The sequence below is a fragment of the Salmo trutta genome, chromosome 3 (assembly GCF_901001165.1).
Source record: "Salmo trutta chromosome 3, fSalTru1.1, whole genome shotgun sequence".
Classification (NCBI taxonomy): domain Eukaryota; kingdom Metazoa; phylum Chordata; class Actinopteri; order Salmoniformes; family Salmonidae; genus Salmo; species Salmo trutta.
Window position 1 is genome coordinate 58,650,100 of NC_042959.1, and position 19,829 is coordinate 58,669,928.

Consider the following 19,829-nt stretch of genomic DNA (forward strand, 5'->3'; position numbering starts at 1 on the left):
GTCTTTTCTTTCAAAGCTACAACACAGTACCAGTGTCGTGGATGTGTACATTAGATATAAGGGACAGAGTGCTCTGTTCAATCCACATCACGGAAATTCAGCTTTACAGCGTGAATCAAATTTAAAGTCAATGTTCCTGTCAATGTTCCCGCATTCACGGTAAACGCTGCATATGTCGGCTCAATCGGAAATTACTTTTACATCGTCACGTTTACATTCTATTATGGAATCTGTAACGCTGCAGCTTTACAGACTGACTAGATCCCAGAAAGATAGTAGAGTTAACACACAGACAAATTCAGAAGACTTTATTATTTATTTACAAACATTAAGGCAAAACTGTCTGATATTTGTACTGGTAATAAAGTACACAAAAAATAAATCAATCGATTGAAACTGGTTTCATGTGTGGACATACACATGTCAAGTATATTCCTGTCAAAAATCCTCACTGGAAAAAAACTAAACATGGAACCTTCAGGTTGTGAGTGTAGTTGAGACATTTGGCAGCAGAATCGGTGTGTCACTGCCACAGAATTCAAACCTTGAAATTAGAGCAATAGAACTAGATGTCTTCTATAGATCTCTATGGTCATTGGCTCTGCTGTTTGGACTGCCGTTGGGACACCAGCTTCCACAGGTGTTTGCTAACAACAGACGGCCTCTTGTAGATCATCCTGCGGTCCCCTCCTTTAACATGGATCTGGTTGGCCGAGGGGTAAGTCTGCTCCAGTAACGTCTTCTGAAGCTGGGCCACCACCTGATGTGGAAGCACATACAGTCAGTCAATGTTCATTTGAGTTAGTTTGAGGGCCCTGTGAGAAACAGTCAATATGCATCACACCAATTCCATCCATCCCCTTTCTCCCCGAAGTGTGCACTGTGCAGTAGTGCAGTCCCCCTGAACTAGTGCAGTCGTTGGCTAAGATGTCAGCGACGAATGGTGCATTGCCTCGAGCTCCTACAAAACATTGCAGGTTTCTACTTTTTTTGTGTTTTTCTAAAATGTTCTTACTCAGTTTGTTTTGTGCATTACTTCATACCCCCCAGGTAGAACTATTGGAATATGAATCGCTTGGTAGTCACACCGTCTACCTGACTTTACCGAATTCCCAAAGACGGCGGAACAATGGTCTAGGTTCTTCGGTGAAGCACCGGGTTGCCTGGGAGTCCTACTTAGAGAGCAGGAAATAGACACAGATGGAGAGGCAGATGTGGGAGGGTCTTAGTGAGATTGAGACGCTTGGTGACCCGTCCTCCATTACCGAGCATACTATTCTCCAATGTTCAAACAATAGTGCATAAACTTGATGAACTCAGAGCGAGGATCTCCTTCCAGAGGGACATCAGATTCTGCAACATACTCTGTTTTTCTGAGACTTGGCTTTCCTCCCACATCCAAACAAATGATATACAACCAGCGTGTTTGACAGTTCATCAAGCGGATAGGAAGAGGGCTCTCTAGCAAGAACAAAGGCAGAGGGCTCTGTTTTATGATCAATAACAAGTAGTGCGATGAGGAACACTTACAGAAACTTGCGAGCTTCTACACTCCCGACTTGGAATACTTGGTCAAATGTCACCCTTTATTACCTTCAGAGAGTTTTCAGGGATTATCGCTACTTTTTCGTACATCCCACCCTAAGCTGACACCAAAAAAGCTCTCAAAGATCTTCATTGGACCCTGAATAAACTGGAGACCGAGTACCCGGAGGCAGCGTTCATTGTCACGGAGAACTTTAAAAAAAGTAATTTAAGAACCATGCTTCCGAATTACTACCAACACATTAACACGGGTATAAGGCTATCTCCCGTCCTCCTTTCGGCAAATCTGACCATGACTCCATTTTGCGCTTCCCCACCTACAAACAAAGACTCAAGAGGAAAGTTGTACACCGCTGGTCTGACCAATCAGAATCCATGCCTCAAGACTGTTTTGATCACGTGGACTGGAATATGTTCCGATGCTCTTCAGCTCGGCCTTCAATACCATAGTGCCCCCTGAGCTCACAGCCCTGGGACTTAAGTCCTCCCTATGCAACTGGGTCCTGGACTTCCTGACGGGCCACCCCAAGGTGGTGAAGGTATGCAACATTACCTCCTCCACACTGATCCTCAACATGGGGGCACCACAAGGCTGCATCTTATTAGTCTCCTCCTGTACTCCCTGTATACCCACGACTGCGTGGCCTCACACAGTTCCAACTCCATCATCAAGTTTGCTGATGACACGACAGTAGTAGGTCTGATTACCAACAACGACGAGACAGCCTACAGGGAGGAGGTAGGCACTCTGACAGTGTGGTGCCAGGTGAACAACCCCTCCCTCAACATCAGCAAAACAAAAGAGGTGATTGTGGACTTCAGGAGGAACCAAGCTGGGCACGCCCCCATTCTCATCAACGGTCCCATCAAGGAACCTCAGCCACCCGAGTGACGAATCAGACGCGGGCAGCACTGGAGCTTCATGGCTAAAACTAACATACTGGCCAATGGCTTCTATCCCCAGACCATCAGGCTGCTGAATAGCCACCACTAGTCAGCTACCTGCTACCTTGAAAGTTCCAGTATTTCTTCAACCCTACCCATGAGTACACACTTCAGGGTGAAGATTGAGAAATGGAATTTGGCCAGCCACTAGACAGACTAATGGAGGGAGGAAGGTTGTACACTACTCACTTGGTTTAGAGGAGCAGGAATTTGGTCATCAAAAGAATCCCCAATAATCACACTCACAGAAGTCCTACTGGAGAGGGGTTTGAATTTGGAGATTTCCCTGAAAAATTATCAAAACATTACATACAATTCTCAAAATAAGTTTGCTTTTACACTTGTAAATTTTGGATATAATGTAGAGCATATCCAAAATGATTGTGTGATGACAGCTTGATATTGCATTCACATGTACTGTATGTTGGTCTCACCTGACTTGAGAAGCACTTTCATTCAGGAAAAAATGTTCATCTACAGCACTGCTCTGGTGGGCTGGGTTACTGAGGAGGTACTTCTGAGAACACAAAGACATATGATAACATTGGACCATGGCCTGAAAGTAAGTGTGTGTGTGTGTGTGTGTGTGTCTCTCTCCAACCCTTTCTCTTTCCCTACGATTTAAGCAAAATGACTCACTTGATGTCCTTATCTCCTTGGTAACTAGTATTTCAAAAGCTGAAATCTCTGTTGCTATCAAAAAGTGGGTTCCAGGAAATAGAACCAAGATATTTTAACAAAACGTTCAGACTTTAACCTGGAGCAGTTATCAATAGTCACAGTTCATTTTCCTCTTTTCCTCTCCTCTCTGCCTCTCTCCCCTCCTTCTGAGGAACGATCATTACTCTACCACTAGCTCCATCACGTGGCTATGTTAGAGATTGTTCTCCAACACAACAAGGTTAGACCATCACACCTGGACATCTCCTCCTGCCCAATAACAGAATGTCATTTCTGGTGTCAGCAGGTATATTGAGGCACATTAAAATCATCACATTCAAATGCATGGTTTCAAAATAAGACATTGAGAACATACAAGCTGTTGACCTGACCCCAGATATGTTAATTTGGTCTTTAAGATGGACCTAACGCCTTATGAGGTTTTCAGCAATGTTTCAGTCAGACTCACCTGTCTCTGTATGAGGTCTTCAGCAATGTTGTCCCCCATGATGGCGGGCTTTAGCACCCCCAGAATGATGAGGATGCGGCTGATGCCTGTGGCAGCTGAGAATTGCATGGCTTGGAGGGATGGCACCAGCTGACTGTACCTGCAGACACACAGAACACAACAACATGTGACTGTAACTATAGAGACACAGAACACATGTGACTGTAACTATAGAGACACAGAACACATGTGACTGTAACTATAGAGACACAGAACACATGTGACTGTAACTATAGAGACACAGAACACATGTGACTGTAACTATAGAGACACAGAACACGTGACTGTAACTATAGAGACACAGAACACATGTGACTAACTATAGAGACACAGAACACAACAACATGTGACTAACTATAGAGACACAGAACACAACAACATGTGACTGTAACTATAGAGACACAGAACACAACAACGTGACTAACTATAGAGACACAGAACACAACAACGTGACTAACTATAGAGACACAGAACACAACATGTGACTGTAACTATAGAGACACAGAACACAACATGTGACTGTACCTATAGAGACACAGAACACAACATGTGACTGTAACTATAGAGACAAATACAGACACACGTACGTACTGTACCTAGAGACAAACACACAATACACAACATCAGATTGTCAGGAATGAAAAGCTAAGCAACACCAGCACCACAACTACCTGACTCAGAGACGTCATGCTTATTACTTTATTTTTGCGGGCACCAATGGCCAAAATCAATATATTTGAAGACGTTTATGCAAAACATTTCTTAATATACACTGAACAAAAATATAAACACAACATGTAAAGTGTTGGTCCCATGTTTCATGAGCTGAAATAAAAGATCTCAGAAATGTTCCATACGCACAAAAAGCTTCTCTCTCTCAAATTTTCTGCACAAATTTGTTTACATCCCTGTTAGTGAATATTTCTCCTTTGCCAAGATAATCAAGAAGCTGATTAAACAGCATTATCATTGCGCAGGTGCACCTTGCGCTGGGAACAATAAAGGGCCACTCTAAAATGTGCAGTTGTCACTCAACACAATGCCACAGATGTCTCAAGTTGAGAGAGCGTACAACTTTTGCAAACTGTCAAGAAACCGTCTCAGGGAAGCTCATCTACGTGCTTGTCTTCACCGGGATCTTGCCCTGAATGTAGTTTGGCGTCTTAACCAACTTCAGTGGGCAAATGCTAACCTTCAATGGCCACTAGCACGCTGGAGATGTGCGCCCTTCACAGATGAATCCCGGTTTCAACTGTACCGGGCAGATGTATGGCGTTGTGTGGGCGAGCAGTTTGCTGATGTTAATGTTGTGAACAGAGTACCCCATGGTGTCGGTGGGGTTATGGTAAGAGCAGGTATAAGCTACACGCAACGAATACAATTGCATTTTATCAATGGCAATTTGAATGCAGAGATACCGTGACAAGATCCTGAGACCCGTTGTCGTGCTATTCATCTGCCGCCATCACCTCATGTTTCAGCATGATAATGCACGGCCCAATGTCGCAAGGATCTGTACACAAGTTCTGGAATCTGAAAAACTCCCTGTTCTTCAATTGCCTGCATACTCACCAGACATGTCACCCATTGAGCATGTTCGGGATGCTCTGGATTCCAGTTCCCGCCAATATCCAGCAACTTCACACAGCAAATTGAAGAGGAGTGGGACAACATTCCACAGGCCATAATCAACAGTCTGATCAACTCTATGCGAAGGAGATGTTTTGTGCTGCCTGAGGCAAATGTGGTGGTCACACCAGATTGACTGGTTTTCTGATCCCCCCCACTATTTTCAAAGATATCTTTCACCAACAGATGCATATCTGTATTCCCAGTCATGTGAAATCCACAGATTAGGCCCTAATTAATTTATTTCAATTGACTGATTTCCTTATATGAACTGTTACTCAGTAAAATTGTTGCGTTTATATTTTTTGTTTAGTGTAATTGCATGCCTCTTCCTTTAACAGACAAGAATTTAAATGGATTTCCAATCCTGATATTAAATGATCCCCAAATGCAGTATTTCAAAACCGACAAGAATGGAGTATGATTATAGAACAAGGCATGGAATATGATTAGAAAACAGCCCTAGGCTAGGCTGTGTTTCACTGTTCTTTAGTCCAGCAGCAATAAGTCCTCTAAGCTGAAAGATTGCAGGGGAGAGATGAGGATAGCTCAGTCCTTGACCTTAGTTTCAACTACAACATCGTAGCGATGTGTTTATTCTGAACAATCTTGGTTACAACAGTGTGACATATAGACAATGGTTGCATCGGTCTAAAAACAGACCTATTGGGAATATTCATTAGAAATAAGATATTAATAAATATGTATTTTCAGCCAAAATCCCAAACTTTCTCTAACAGACGTTTTGACAGGAGAGAATGAGAGATATTTTGGGGGGCAAATGAGGAGAGCAGCGCTGGGATTTTGTAACTCAGGAGGGCCAATCGGTCTCGGCTCACTGGTGCTTTGAATTGGCTGGTCTCAGCCTGCAGAGCCCAATCAAGTGGCGTCTGCCTCACAGCTGCCCCCCCCGCCACCCAAAAACCAGTGCTCAGCCCCCCGCCCTAAGTGTTCAGCCCACCCATCCACTTTGCTCAGACCACCCACAGCCCTGAGCCCTTGCCCTCAGTGCACCCCCAGCCCTCAGCCAACCCACCCCACAGATCTGAACCTCACAGCTATCCCCACAGCCCTCACCCAACAGCTAGGCCCACAGCCCCAAGGCCCAGGCCTCAGTCCACCCCACAGTGCTAGTCAGGCCCACAGCCCCAAGGCCCAGGCCTCAGCCCACACCACAGTGCTAGTCAGGCCCACAGCCCCAAGGCCCAGGCCTCAGCCCACCCCACCACAGTGCTAGTCAGGCCCACAGCCCCAAGACCCAGGCCTCAGTCCACCCCACAGTGCTAGTCAGGCCCACAGCCCCAAGGCCCAGGCCTCAGTCCACCCCACAGTGCTAGTCAGGCCCACAGCCCCAAGGCCCAGGCCTCAGCCCACACCACAGTGCTAGTCAGGCCCACAGCCCCAAGGCCCAGGCCTCAGCCCACCCCACCACAGTGCTAGTCAGGCCCACAGCCCCAAGACCCAGGCCTCAGTCCACCCCACAGTGCTAGTCAGGCCCACAGCCCCAAGGCCCAGGCCTCAGTCCACACCACAGTGCTAGTCAGGCCCACAGCCCCAAGGCCCAGGCCTCAGTCCACCCCACAGTGCTAGTCAGGCCCACAGCCTCCAGTCAGGTCTCAGTCCACCCCACAGTGCTAGTCAGGCCCACAGCCTCCAGCCAGGCCTCAACCTAGAGTGCACACCCCCCCCGACCCAAAGTGCTCACCCCACAGCTTTCACCTCAACTCGACATTGGCTTGTTATTTCCCACGTGTTGCGATATCAAGTTTTGTCAAAGGATGTAAATCCTTATAAGGCTGTAGCCTGAGGTCTAGACGAGGCTGTAGCCTGAGGTCTAGACGAGGCTGTAGCCTGAAGTCTAGACGAGGCTGTAGCCTGAGGTCTAGACGAGGCTGTAGCCTGAGGTCTAGACGAGGCTGTAGCCTGAGGTCTAGACGAGGCTGTAGCCTGAGGTCTAGACGAGACTGTAGCCTGAGGTCTAGACGAGGCTGTAGCCTGAGGTCTAGACGAGGCTGTAGCCTGAGGTCTAGACGAGGCTGTAGCCTGAGGTCTAGACGAGGCTGTAGCCTGAGGTCTAGACGAGGCTGTAGCCTGAGGTCTAGACGAGGCTGTAGCCTGAGGTCTAGACGAGGCTGTAGCCTGAGGTCTAGACGAGGCTGTAGCCTGAGGTCTAGACGAGGCTGTAGCCTGAGGTCTAGACGAGACTGTAGCCTGAGGTCTAGACGAGGCTGTAGCCTGATGTCTAGACGAGACTGTAGCCTGAGGTCTAGACGAGGCTGTAGCCTGAGGTCTAGACGAGGCTGTAGCCTGATGTCTAGACGAGGCTGTAGCCTGAGGTCTAGACGAGGCTGTAGCCTGAGGTCTAGACGAGGCTGTAGCCTGAGGTCTAGACGAGGCTGTAGCCTGAGGTCTAGACGAGGCTGTAGCCTGAGGTCTAGACGAGGCTGTAGCCTGAGGTCTAGACGAGACTGTAGCCTGATGTCTAGACGAGGCTGTAGCCTGAGGTCTAGACGAGGCTGTAGCCTGAGGTCTAGACGAGGCTGTAGCCTGAGGTCTAGACGAGGCTGTAGCCTGAGGTCTAGACGAGGCTGTAGCCTGAGGTCTAGACGAGGCTGTAGCCTGAGGTCTAGACGAGACTGTAGCCTGAGGTCTAGACGAGACTGTAGCCTGAGGTCTAGACGAGGCTGTAGCCTGAGGTCTAGACGAGGCTGTAGCCTGAGGTCTAGACGAGGCTGTAGCCTGATGTCTAGACGAGGCTGTAGCCTGAGGTCTAGACGAGGCTGTAGCCTGAGGTCTAGACGAGGCTGTAGCCTGATGTCTAGACGAGGCTGTAGCCTGAGGTCTAGACGAGGCTGTAGCCTGAGGTCTAGACGAGGCTGTAGCCTGAGGTCTAGACGAGGCTGTAGCCTGAGGTCTAGACGAGGCTGTAGCCTGAGGTCTAGACGAGGCTGTAGCCTGAGGTCTAGACGAGGCTGTAGCCTGAGGTCTAGACGAGGCTGTAGCCTGAGGTCTAGACGAGGCTGTAGCCTGATTGGGCCTCAGGTATTTGGAGAAACAAATGTTAACAGTCTTCCAGTCTTAAACTTCAGTAACAATACACGTGCCGTCAATGGGGCGTTCTACCTGCTACACAGCAACCAACCAAAACGGCTGATGGCAACGCCGGACACCTAATGGCTGTATTGTAGCAGGGCTGTTAGGAAGACGTCACAAATAGACAAAAGTTTAATGGAAGCAGCAGACAGGAAAATATTTGCTGCTACCTTTCTCAATTTCAGCCTCACAGACCATTTTTTCTCTTCAAATCAGACATTTAAAGACTGACATTTTGACATTATCATCTTCCTTGCCACTATTTCACCCCTGAAGTCATTCTTGCCCCACAATTTAGAAGGGACTCTTATAACCTGGCTCTTTAGGGACTTCTCTGTCTCCACACATTTCCACCTGTCACCTTTTCCTCTCCATACAAAACTTTATCAGCCCCTGTTTGAATCTGGTCAAATCATTGCTCTGTCTGTCTGTCTGTCGCATTATTTCAAAGATTCTCCAGCCACCTGTCCTGTCCCTTCCTATTCCCTCCATTTTTAATTCTGCCCGGGAGGGAGGATTATGCGAGGGAAGGCATGCGTGTCAAAGGGAAATTTAGCGGGTAAAGACAGCCCAGATTGGCGGGATGAATTAAGGCGATAAGAGGGGAGAGGGAGTGGAGGAACCATGTGCAAAACGCCTCAGCCATGTTGGTCATTTCAGAGGGCTCTTCTTTCCCCTTCCTCCTCAGGAGCGGCAAGGCAATATCTAAATTAATAACGTGATGAAATGAGTTTGTGCAGCGGACTTTCTGCTGTTTGACTTTCCCATCTGGATTAGTGCAGGCTGAATAGACGCTCTGTTACTTTTGTTACAACTGTCGCAATTCACTGTCGGAATTTGGCCCCCCGACAAGATAAGAGGGTCCTGCCTCATTAGCATGTCATTCCATATGCAGGGCCTCCATTACCTGAGAGGGAGCTCACGGACAAAACAGACTATTACACGAGTAGAACGTGGAACATGTTCTATTACATGACTAGGAGAGAACACAGAACATCGACAATTACATTAGAACACAGAAAAGGGACTATTAAGTAGGCTAGAATGTAGAACATGTTCTATTACATGACTAGGAGAGAACACAGAACATGGACAATTACGCAGGTTGGCATTTATTGTAATGAGTCTTGCCCTGGAGGCAGCTCTGCAGAGGTCACTAGCTGGCACAGCCACAAAGTAATACAATCTGATTTTAAACATAACCCTAACCACACTGTTAAGTCCAATGCCTAACCCTGATCTTAAATTACATCCAAAAAGTACATTTTGGTTTTCATACATTTTTACGATATGGCCAATTTTTACTTTGCAGCTGGCCCATCTAGCAGAAATGGGTCAGTTCTGCCTCCTGGGCAAGATTCATGAAAATAAACATCAACCTGCAACTATTACACGAGAGAAAACGGAACAAGGACTATTATTACACGAGAGAAAACGGAACAAGGACTATTATTACACGAGAGAAAACGGAACAAGGACTATTATTACACGAGAGAAAACGGAACAAGGACTATTACAGGAGAGAAAACGGAACAAGGACTATTACAGGAGAGAAAACGGAACAAGGACTATTACAGGAGAGAAAACGGAACAAGGACTATTACAGGAGAGAAAACGGAACAAGGACTATTACAGGAGAGAAAACGGAACAAGGAGTATTACAGGAGAGAAAACGGAACAAGGAGTATTACAGGAGAGAAAACGGAACAAGGAGTATTACAGGAGAGAAAACGGAACAAGGAGTATTACAGGAGAGAAAACGGAACAAGGAGTACTACACAAGTAAATATGGACTATTGCAGGTGTATAAAACAGTAGTATAAAACTACAAGTGATTAATGGGGAGATTCCTGTGAAATACAGTGACACCAAGCAGAAGATAGAACTATTCTCATTGCTACCTTGTAGTGTTACTTGGAAATACTTCTAATACAGGGATCCAGTCACATTCAAGCTGCGAAGATTTGTAAATATAATCAAAGTGCCATTCTTCCTGAGATGAACAACTACTGAAACTAGAGAATGAATGAATGAATGCAGACAGATGGCCTTTTTATTAAACCAACAGAGCAATTCCCCACTTGGCCAAAGTGTGGCAGTGTTGTACTGCCCAGAACAGCCAGACCAGCAGCGGTTCCTTCCTCTCCTAGTCAATACTATAGATTCTAGTGAAGGAAATACATGTGGGCCCGAGACAGCCCAGCTTGATTAGTGGAACGGAGCAACAATAGTTATGCTTACAGCGGTGCCAATTACAATTAATTGGGGTTCCTGACTCTCCTGCTTGTCTCTGGGGAGCTGTGCTGTTCTAACAGTTAGCGGAGGCTGAGAGGAGGCAGAAAGAAACATAGGAGTCATAGCTATTCTCTGTCGCAGAGTAACACACACTCACTTCCTCTCTCTCGCGCACACTTGAAAGATTCACACTCAGTCCGTTTTTTTTTTAATTATCCTCAATCGACATCCTAACAGAGTGCGTCATATTTCCTGGTGTTACTGTCCACTCCACTAGGTCTTGTCTACTCCCAGAGCCCATTGGTGAAGCTGCCTATCTGGGCCCTGAGTCCCCCTGACATGGGTTGGGAGGCTTGGAGCCTGGCCTGGCTCCACTGGATTACTGAACACAGGCAGGCAACACACCGAGTGAATGAGCTCAGAGGAGAATGCTGCTGCTACCTGTGCCTGGCCTGCAGAGTGGCTGGACTGCTGTCTGTCACTATACAGTCCTCAACCAACACATAGCCACAGAGTATGGACAGATCTTTACATCAGCTCTGGTATTGGAGGTGTTATCAATAATGTCACATTCTACCCTGTGGACGTCCTTTGACTATTTTTTGGAAACGGCAGCTCACAACTTCAACCCTAGAGACGGTCCTTTTTTAGTCATGTGTTTCAGAACCAGCCTTCTACCCAGCCTGGAAAACTGCGACAAAGCGCAGATGGACACACACCTTCAACAAACAAAGTGAAAATAAAAGCATTTGGTTTATAACAAATTAAACGAGAGGAATCATCTAAGCCCATCACACCAGTCCGTCATCTGACAAGTGACAGTCAAACAAAACTCTCTCTGCCTACCTTCCTCTGCTAGCGGTCTGGCTAGCGGGGTCTGAGTGTCAAACAGGAACACACACACACAGTGTGTCCAGGGCCGTCTGAGACAGTCTGTATCCTCAGTGTGCCCAGGGCCGTCTGAGACAGTCTGTATCCTCAGTGTGCCCAGGGCCGTCTGAGACAGTCTGTATCCTCAGTGTGCCCAGGGCCGTCTGAGACAGTCTGTATCCTCAGTGTGCCCAGGGTACTAATGAGGGATCAGATGATGAATGGGGCCTGGCTGGATGTGATATGGAGTCTCCATCTGGACTCATCAGGTTTCCATACAGGTGAGACTGATCCACCAGACCAGGCCCACCACCAGACCACCAGCCCAGCTGGGCCATGCCCAGGCCAAGCCCACCAGCCCAGCTGGGCCATGCCCAGGCCAAGCCCACCAGCCCAGCTGGGCCATGCCCAGGCCAAGCCCACCACCCCAGCTGGGTCATGCCCAGGCCAAGCCCACCACCCCAGCTGGTACAGTAGCTCATGTGGGCCTGCTGAGAGACAGCCAATCAGGTGGGGCATCCATCACCTCCACCACACCATCAGACACATTGCTTTGACCCTCTGGTTCTGCTCATTTAAAATGTCACTGCAGGTTGACCAACCATTAAACCTTTAAAGTAAACGCCTTAAGCACTGTCCTTTTCTTCGACTTGATATTATGAAGAGGGCAGATGTTGGTCATACTAACATGAAAACAACTTTGTCCTGAATATCTGAAATAAGGAATATAAGCAACATCATGAATGCAATTAGCCAATTTCTAAATAGTTATACCCCAGTAATTTCATGATGCAAAGAATTCAGTTTGAGTAAACACATTTGAAAAGCTAGAGTAAAATGGTGTTTTGACAATCAAGCAACGCTCATTAAACAAACAATAAGGACAAGCTCATTAAAATAGAATACTTCCCACTGTTTTGGATTATATTAAATAGGAGTCAATATTTTCCAGAGACAAATTCATTCTGTAATACACCAACTCTAATACACACACACAAACACCGTCTCTCTCACACACACGTTATGAGGTCCAATTATAAACTGAAGTCTGGTATCTATGGTTCCCCATCTCCTTCCTACATAAAACACTAAACACAGACTGTTACAGTAGATATTAGGAATCTGGCCTTCATGCCAATGTGTTATATTTACATGTAGGACATTGTCTACTGTAGACTTTAGGGAGAGTGTAGGGTTGACTGCAGATCTTATGTGATTCTGCTAAATATTATACAATCATCAAGTGCGAACGCGAAGATACTGTACATATAAAATTGGGTCAACTTCACAAGACCCATTTTCAGGGCAAAGAAAACAAACTCATTGTATGCGTTTCATCCTGTAGGGATCCGACTAAAACCACGTCCCTGAATGAATGCAATCTGTATGGCTAGACAGAGGGGCTTCCACTAACTCCTGCCGTTCTGTTGACTTTATTTCTCATCAGGAAGTACTATCTCTGGCTCCTAGCCTCAGAGGAGAAATACCAAAAGGAAAGATATAGCCTGGGACCCAAACTGAGACAATGGTGAAATAGAGCATATCAGTTTGGATTCCAGGCTAGGGAACTCTAGTCTCCATCTCGCTCTACTTCCAAGTTCATATAAATGAAATGAAAAAGGAGAAATTCTCAGGAGACGGTGCCGATTCATTTTGTCTGATAAAACAGCAGTAATTTGGGAGAGCCGTGGTTAATGAGAAGGACTTTGATGTGTAAATCCTGGAGCCCAGGCAGAGAGCAGCCTCGCTGATACCGTCTCCTCAGGTACCATCACGGTGTGTGTGCGCGCGCGCTACGTTGTATGAATGTTAAGTTGTATCGGACGTTGTTGCACTTGTATTATGTTCTAAAGAATGTCAATACACACACACTTCGGTGGCTCCGGATAGAACTACAAAAATGGTTTCAGTAATCTTGATATTACTTATTTCTTGTTTTCTATCTAAAATCAGAGACTAATAATATAAATGTACTTTATGCAGCAATCCTTTCCTCGGTTGATTTCTAAGTTGCAGAGTAATTGGATCTCCAGCCAGTACACTGTAGTCTGCTAGGCAGCAGGGAAATGAAATGAATGCCTATTAATCAGAGGATAATTGGACACATATCTCTGATAAATGACACGGCTCCACTTACAGTCACGTACAAATTAGGCCATTTTCAACGACTCATTTCTTATCTCACTAAAGAAATGTTATATAACCCCACAGAGCAAATGGGATGCTGGCGGAGGGAAATAACAGAGACAAAACTAGTATAACCCCACAGAGCAAATGGGATGCTGGTGGAGGGAAATAACAGAGACAAAACTAGGGTTGGAAAATCCCTGGAACTTTCCTAAAATTCACAGGTTTTCCGGAAACCCCACCGTTTGGAGGATCCTCAGATTTCCTGCATATTCGTTGATTATTCCAGGAATCTTCCAAGCGCAATTTAAGGAAAACTTAGACTTTTGGGAAAAGTTACAAGAATCTCGCATGACAAATGTTTTTTGTTTTTTTTACAAAGCATATGGAATGTGTTTGTTCATGAATAATAACTTTGAATACAATGTTGTTGTTCAAAGATATTACGCTTGGAGAGCGTGTAGCATTCACCCTCCAATTGATACAAAGAAAAGCAATAATGTAAATGGTAGGGTCAAACTAATTTTCAGCTTACATCTTTTCATGGGTTTACCTGTATTGTTTTACAGCATATTACCATATTGTTATGTAAATCACTGCTATTTACTGATGACTATGAATAACTGACAGTTTCACTAATGTCCTGCGTTATTATCATAATATCCTATATGGCCATTTATGAACAATGAATATGAATAGGGTTATATGTCCATTATCCACAGCTTGACATGAATCATGCATAGGGAAAAAAAGAGACTTATTATTAAAATGTGTGTCATCTCTCCCCCTCCCTAATTCTCCACTCTCATTTCTTCCTGATGAAAGAGAGTGGGATCTACTAATGAGTTCCTTTGGCCTCATTAATCATGTTAATGCTGCTTCCTGTCCAACAGAGAAAATCAACTACAGTGGATCCTATCCCCTATCCATACAGCAAATATGGATGGAGTCAAGGGCTTGAGTAACACAGTAGTACCAACTCGCTCTGCTCCTCCTTTCTCCCCTCTCTCCCTTCCCTTCCCTTCCTCTCCTCCGTTCCTCCTCCTCGAGGTGACTTACCAGTACTTCTGCCACTGGTCCTCCTCAAAGATGTCCTCTGGAATGGGATCAATAAGGACAAGGTCTGACACCTGCCTGAGGACGGAAGAGAGAGTGAGAGGACGCAGAGAGAAAAAAAGAGAAAGAAACAGTGATGAAGTGGGCCTCCAGTGTCCGTTCTGACCCATCCCCTATACCCTTCCTGTCCTGTCCGTTCTGACCCATCCCCTATACCCTTCCTGTCCTGTCCGTTCGGACCCATCCCCTATACCCTTCCTGTCCTGTCCGTTCTGACCCATCCCCTATACCCTTCCTGTCCTGTCCGTTCTGACCCATCCCCTATACCCTTCCTGTCCTGTCCGTTCTGACCCATCCCCTATACCCTTCCTGTCCTGTCCGTTCTGACCCATCCCCTATACCCTTCCTGTCCTGTCCGTTCTGACCCATCCCCTATACCCTTCCTGTCCTGTCCGTTCTGACCCATCCCCTATACCCTTCCTGTCCTGTCCGTTCTGACCCATCCCCTATACCCTTCCTGTCCTGTCCGTTCTGACCCATCCCCTATACCCTTCCTGTCCTGTCCGTTCTGACCCATCCCCTATACCCTTCCTGTCCTGTCCGTTCTGACCCATCCCCTATACCCTTCCTGTCCTGTCCGTTTCTGACCCATCCCCTATACCTTCCTGTCCTGTCCGTTCTGACCCATCCCCTATACCCTTCCTGTCCTGTCCGTTCTGACCCATCCCCTATACCCTTCCTGTCCTGTCCGTTCTGACCCATCCCCTATACCCTTCCTGTCCTGTCCGTTCTGACCCATCCCCTATACCCTTCCTGTCCTGTCCGTTCTGACCCATCCCCTATACCCTTCCTGTCCTGTCCGTTCTGACCCATCCCCTATACCCTTCCTGTCCTGTCCGTTCTGACCCATCCCCTATACCCTTCCTGTCCTGTCCGTTCTGACCCATCCCCTATACCCTTCCTGTCCTGTCCGTTCTGACCCATCCCCTATACCCTTCCTGTCCTGTCCGTTCTGACCCATCCCCTATACCCTTCCTGTCCTGTCCGTTCTGACCCATCCCCTATACCCTTCCTGTCCTGTCCGTTCTGACCCATCCCCTATACCCTTCCTGTCCTGTCCGTTCTGACCCATCCCCTATACCCTTCCTGTCCTGTCCGTTCTGACCCATCCCCTATACCCTTCCTGTCCTGTCCGTAATGGGTGTGAGAAGGATTTCTCTGCCCCGGTTGTCTGTCTGTCTGTCTGTCTGTCTGATTGCTCCAGGCCCACTGGCAGACAGATGGATGGGCCCACACCCCATCACCACATCCAGAGGGGAATAGATTTTATTCTGCAGGTGTCATCCTCTCACCATCGCTTCATTTACTCTCTTAACTGACGCACATCCCGGCTGATGAAACGCTAAATCTCTCACCTCGGGCCAGGAGGCTGATCCCTCCCTGCTCGTGTTAATCACTAGGTTTCTCAGAAATGGGGGTTGGTGGGGATGTGGGGAGTGAGGGTAGATAATGTATGATGTCCCTGGGTTTGATGCAGTGCTGAGCCTATCTACAGATTGTGATGATACTTTTGAAGTACTGGAGTTACTGAAGTCAATAATGTGAGAGTGAATAGGATGGAACTCAAACACGGATGAGAAAGTGTGAATGCCCAATGTTTGTCAAAAACTGTGCAAATCTTTCCCCTTCATTTGGGATGCAGACATAAAGCTGAATCTACACAACCACTTTTGAGATATGAACATATCAACCAACTTTTGGAGTGAACCTATCACTAAGCGATCTCAATATATTTTGACTTGTAGCAAGTTTGGCAAAAAGAAACGAGTTAGCCTATATTTTCCATCGAGATTCCGTAGCTAGGTGGGCAGGGAGACTCACGCGTCATGGATATGGCTGTAGAACCTGGCGTTGAGCGTGCCCAGTTCAGATCCCACCAGGATGAGAGGCGTGGCTAGACCAGCTAACCTGATGAGCCGGTGGAGGTTGTCCACCATTCTGTAGGGGGAAAAGACATCAATCAATTCATCAAATGTATGTCTTTACAACCACAGCTGTCACAAAGGGCTTTTACAGTAAAAACACATCAAACCCTAAGACGGCAGCTACACCAGAACAAGAGAAACACTGCCATTGAAACCCTTGAAATCAGCCAATGTATAGTAGCCTAGTGGAAGAAGCCCCTGGTCACTTTGCCTCGTAAAGCAGGATAGATACAACAAAAAATCTTCCAAAAGAAAAAGAGCATCATCATCAAGTGAAATGCAGCTCCCCACAGACAGCCATCTGTTGTGTTGGGTCTCTTACACTAATAAATCAACATTGGAGAGGAGGGAAGAGGCTGGGATGAAGAGGTTTCACTGCAGCAGCAGGGAGAAGAGAGGAATACAATCATCAAACCCTCAGCTTGCCAGCTTATTGAATTCTGGGTAATTGATTGCTTGTATCAGAAGGCGGCGGCTGCCTGCTCTGCTGTTAGCCTGGGCCAGATCCCAAGGTAACAGAGACTGCTGACCTGATCGTCCACATACAACCACAACCTTAACTACACGTTACTTTGTCAGCCAGAGAGATTAGGGGAAAGTCAAGGACAGGGCAGACCATGGCAGTGGACCCCGATGTCTCTGATTGGACAATCCATGAGGTGGCGCTTAGCCAAGGGGAATATTAAATCTGATAGAGAATGGTGTGAGTGTTTGTTGAGAATCAGGGCTTTAGAATAACTTGCATCAAACACCTATTACCTTGACTGTAGTAGTAGATACAATTCGGTAACAATTTTTGGGGTACTTTTTACCCCTTTTTCTTCCCAATTTCATGCTATCCAATTGGTAGTTAGAGTCTTGTCCCATCAACTCCCGTCTGGACTCGGGAGAGGCGAAGGTCAAGAGCCATGCGTCCTCCGAAACACGACCCCGCCAGGCCGCACTGCTTCTTGACACATTGCTCGCTTAACCCGGTATCCAGCCGCACCAATGTGTTGGAGGAAACACCGTACACCTGGCGACCGTGTCAGCGTGCACTGCGCCCGGCCCAGGAGTCGCTAGAGCGTGATGGGACAAGGACATCCCGGGCCGGCCGAACCCTCCCTAACCCGGACGACGCTGGGCCAATTGTGCGCCGCCTCATGGATCTCCTGGTCGCGGCCGGCTGCGACATAGCCCGGTATCGAACCCGGATCTGTAGTGACGCCGCTAGCACTGCCTTAGACCGCTGCACCACTCGGGAGGCCTATTAGGTAACACTTTACATTAACAATGTATGAAAATCAAGATGGAAAGGATGCAAATTTGCTTCATTTTGGTATTCTGGGGCAAGCAGTTATAGGTAAAACTATAAAATGACAGGATAGAGAAAACAAGATGCTTACCGTCCAGTGGTTGACATCCCCCAGACTTTCTCCGTCCCTGTACTTTCATTCTGCAGGACTCTTTTGCTGAACCCCAGTCCCACTCGGTCATAAGTGCACACCTGTGGGTGGGAAAATGGGAACATCAATCAATCAAATTGAGTTTTTTTAAACCTTTTTCACATCAGCAGTTGTCACAAAAACATTGGAACCAGGACAATATTTGCAATCATATCATACACAATTGTCTTCTGGTCAGGGAATGTAGTCCATTAATTTGTTTGAATCAGCAAAAATAAAACCCTTCTAGAACTGTTGAATCATTAACAGAGTTGCCTGAAACGATGTACTGTATTTCTCCTTACCTTGGTTAGCAGTGCAATGTTCTCTTGTACATGGAACCAGATGTCAGAGGACATACCAGTGGGGGCATCCAGTATGACTACACAGGAAACAGAGTAGTTAGGGCTTACATCTGAGAGGAGATGACAGTTGTGTTGACATTTCTGGCAAGCTAGCAGACTTACCAACTGGCTGTCCTTGTCCTTTGCACATCAGGTGCATCTTTTGACCTAAACCGATATCTATAATTTCACCATCTGAAAAAAAAAGATACAAATCAATCAATGCTGCTAATCTTAATCATAATGTAAGGGTTTTATTGGCCTTCTGTACTCATGTACGCATTAAAGAATAAAGTTGAATGTCATGTCTGCAGCAGGCTACCTTCTGGTAGTAGCAGTTGGCCCTCTCTTTGCAATGATGCATAGTTCAGAAAGGGAGGGATGAGGATGATGAGGAGGAGACATTTTCCAACTGAGGTAACGGTCGACCAGCATCTGCTCGCTTTAGCCCCTTGTTGTGGTCGATGTTGTTGCCTGGTCTCTCCTGAACCTGCAGTCTGTCTGTCAGTCTGTCATAGGAGAATAATAGTCAACATGTTATATCAAAGTGTGGATAAGCTACCTAGCTAGCATTTATAGCTGTCAGAAAGCAGTAGTTACATAAACATGTGTCAGTCAAAATGCCTCTACAATGAGCCTTGGAATGGCTATAACTGAAGCATTGTGTCCACATGTAAGTTAAGTCATGTAGTCAGTGTAACGTTAATGGATGATAGTAATATCAGGGCTAGGTAAAGCAATTACCTAGGCTACCAGTTATGCCTTGCGGTAGTACTTAGCTAGTTCAGTTTGATCTGAACATCTGAGAGAAGATGGAAGTGGTGTTGACATTTCTGTCTTGCTAGCTAACCGAGCTAGTAGATTAGCAGCCTAGCGAAGTAGATAGCTACCTTTTTGTCTGTCCTAGCATCTCCAGTGGCTTCTTGACCGTCTGTCCTTCTGCGCATTTTTGAGTGTCAAGTTTAAATAAAGTATTCTATAAAGGATCTATCTATCTACTAGCTGAAAACGGGATGTAAATGCACAGGACTGAATGAATGCACCGCGTTATCTAGAACTTCCTGGAAATGTACAGACGCCGAAATGGGACAACAATGCTTTTAGCTCAGAGTCGACGCTGCAGCAGAAATTAGTGTTCTTCTTCTTCTTCTTCTTCTTCTTCTTCTTCTTCTATGAAGTTTAACGGCGGTTGGCATCCAATTTGTTGCATTACCGCCACCTACTAGACTGGAGTATAACTATCTTATACTTTACTTGAAAAATACAAATGTACTAAATAAATACCCTACCATCTAACACCATACTCACTAATTTCAAAATCATATAAAATAAAATTAACACCCCCCCTACTCCACTAATTAAATGTATTTATTCCTACCTCATGCCATCACCCTGAAAGGATGGGACA

General features: G+C 46.3%; 1 protein-coding gene across 1 annotated transcript; it reads right to left on the reverse strand.

Moving 5' to 3' along the window:
- Nucleotides 1–293: 293 nt before the first annotated feature.
- LOC115181003 (uncharacterized) lies at nt 294–19,542 on the reverse strand. Its single transcript, XM_029743114.1, has 11 exons — nt 19,312–19,542; nt 18,744–18,930; nt 18,545–18,616; nt 18,383–18,459; nt 18,039–18,139; nt 16,550–16,666; nt 14,672–14,746; nt 3,620–3,758; nt 2,925–3,007; nt 2,680–2,776; nt 294–760 (listed from the first exon to the last, which is right to left on the reverse strand). The coding sequence occupies exons 1-11, from the start codon at nt 19,366–19,368 to the stop codon at nt 593–595; spliced, it is 1,173 nt and encodes a 390-aa protein (XP_029598974.1). The 5' UTR covers nt 19,369–19,542; the 3' UTR covers nt 294–592.
- Between the last annotated feature and the right edge of the window lie 287 nt (nt 19,543–19,829).

Coding starts and splice junctions, on each gene's coding strand:
- LOC115181003 (XM_029743114.1), bottom strand. CDS start 19,368: ATGCGCAGAAGGACAGACGGTCAAGAAGCCACTGGAGATGCTAGGACA. Junction 18,931..19,311: donor ATGCTAGGACAGACAAAAAG/GTAGCTATCTAC, acceptor CTCCTATGACAG/ACTGACAGACAGACTGCAGG. Junction 14,747..16,549: donor TACAGCCATATCCATGACGC/GTGAGTCTCCCT, acceptor TTCCGTCCTCAG/GCAGGTGTCAGACCTTGTCC.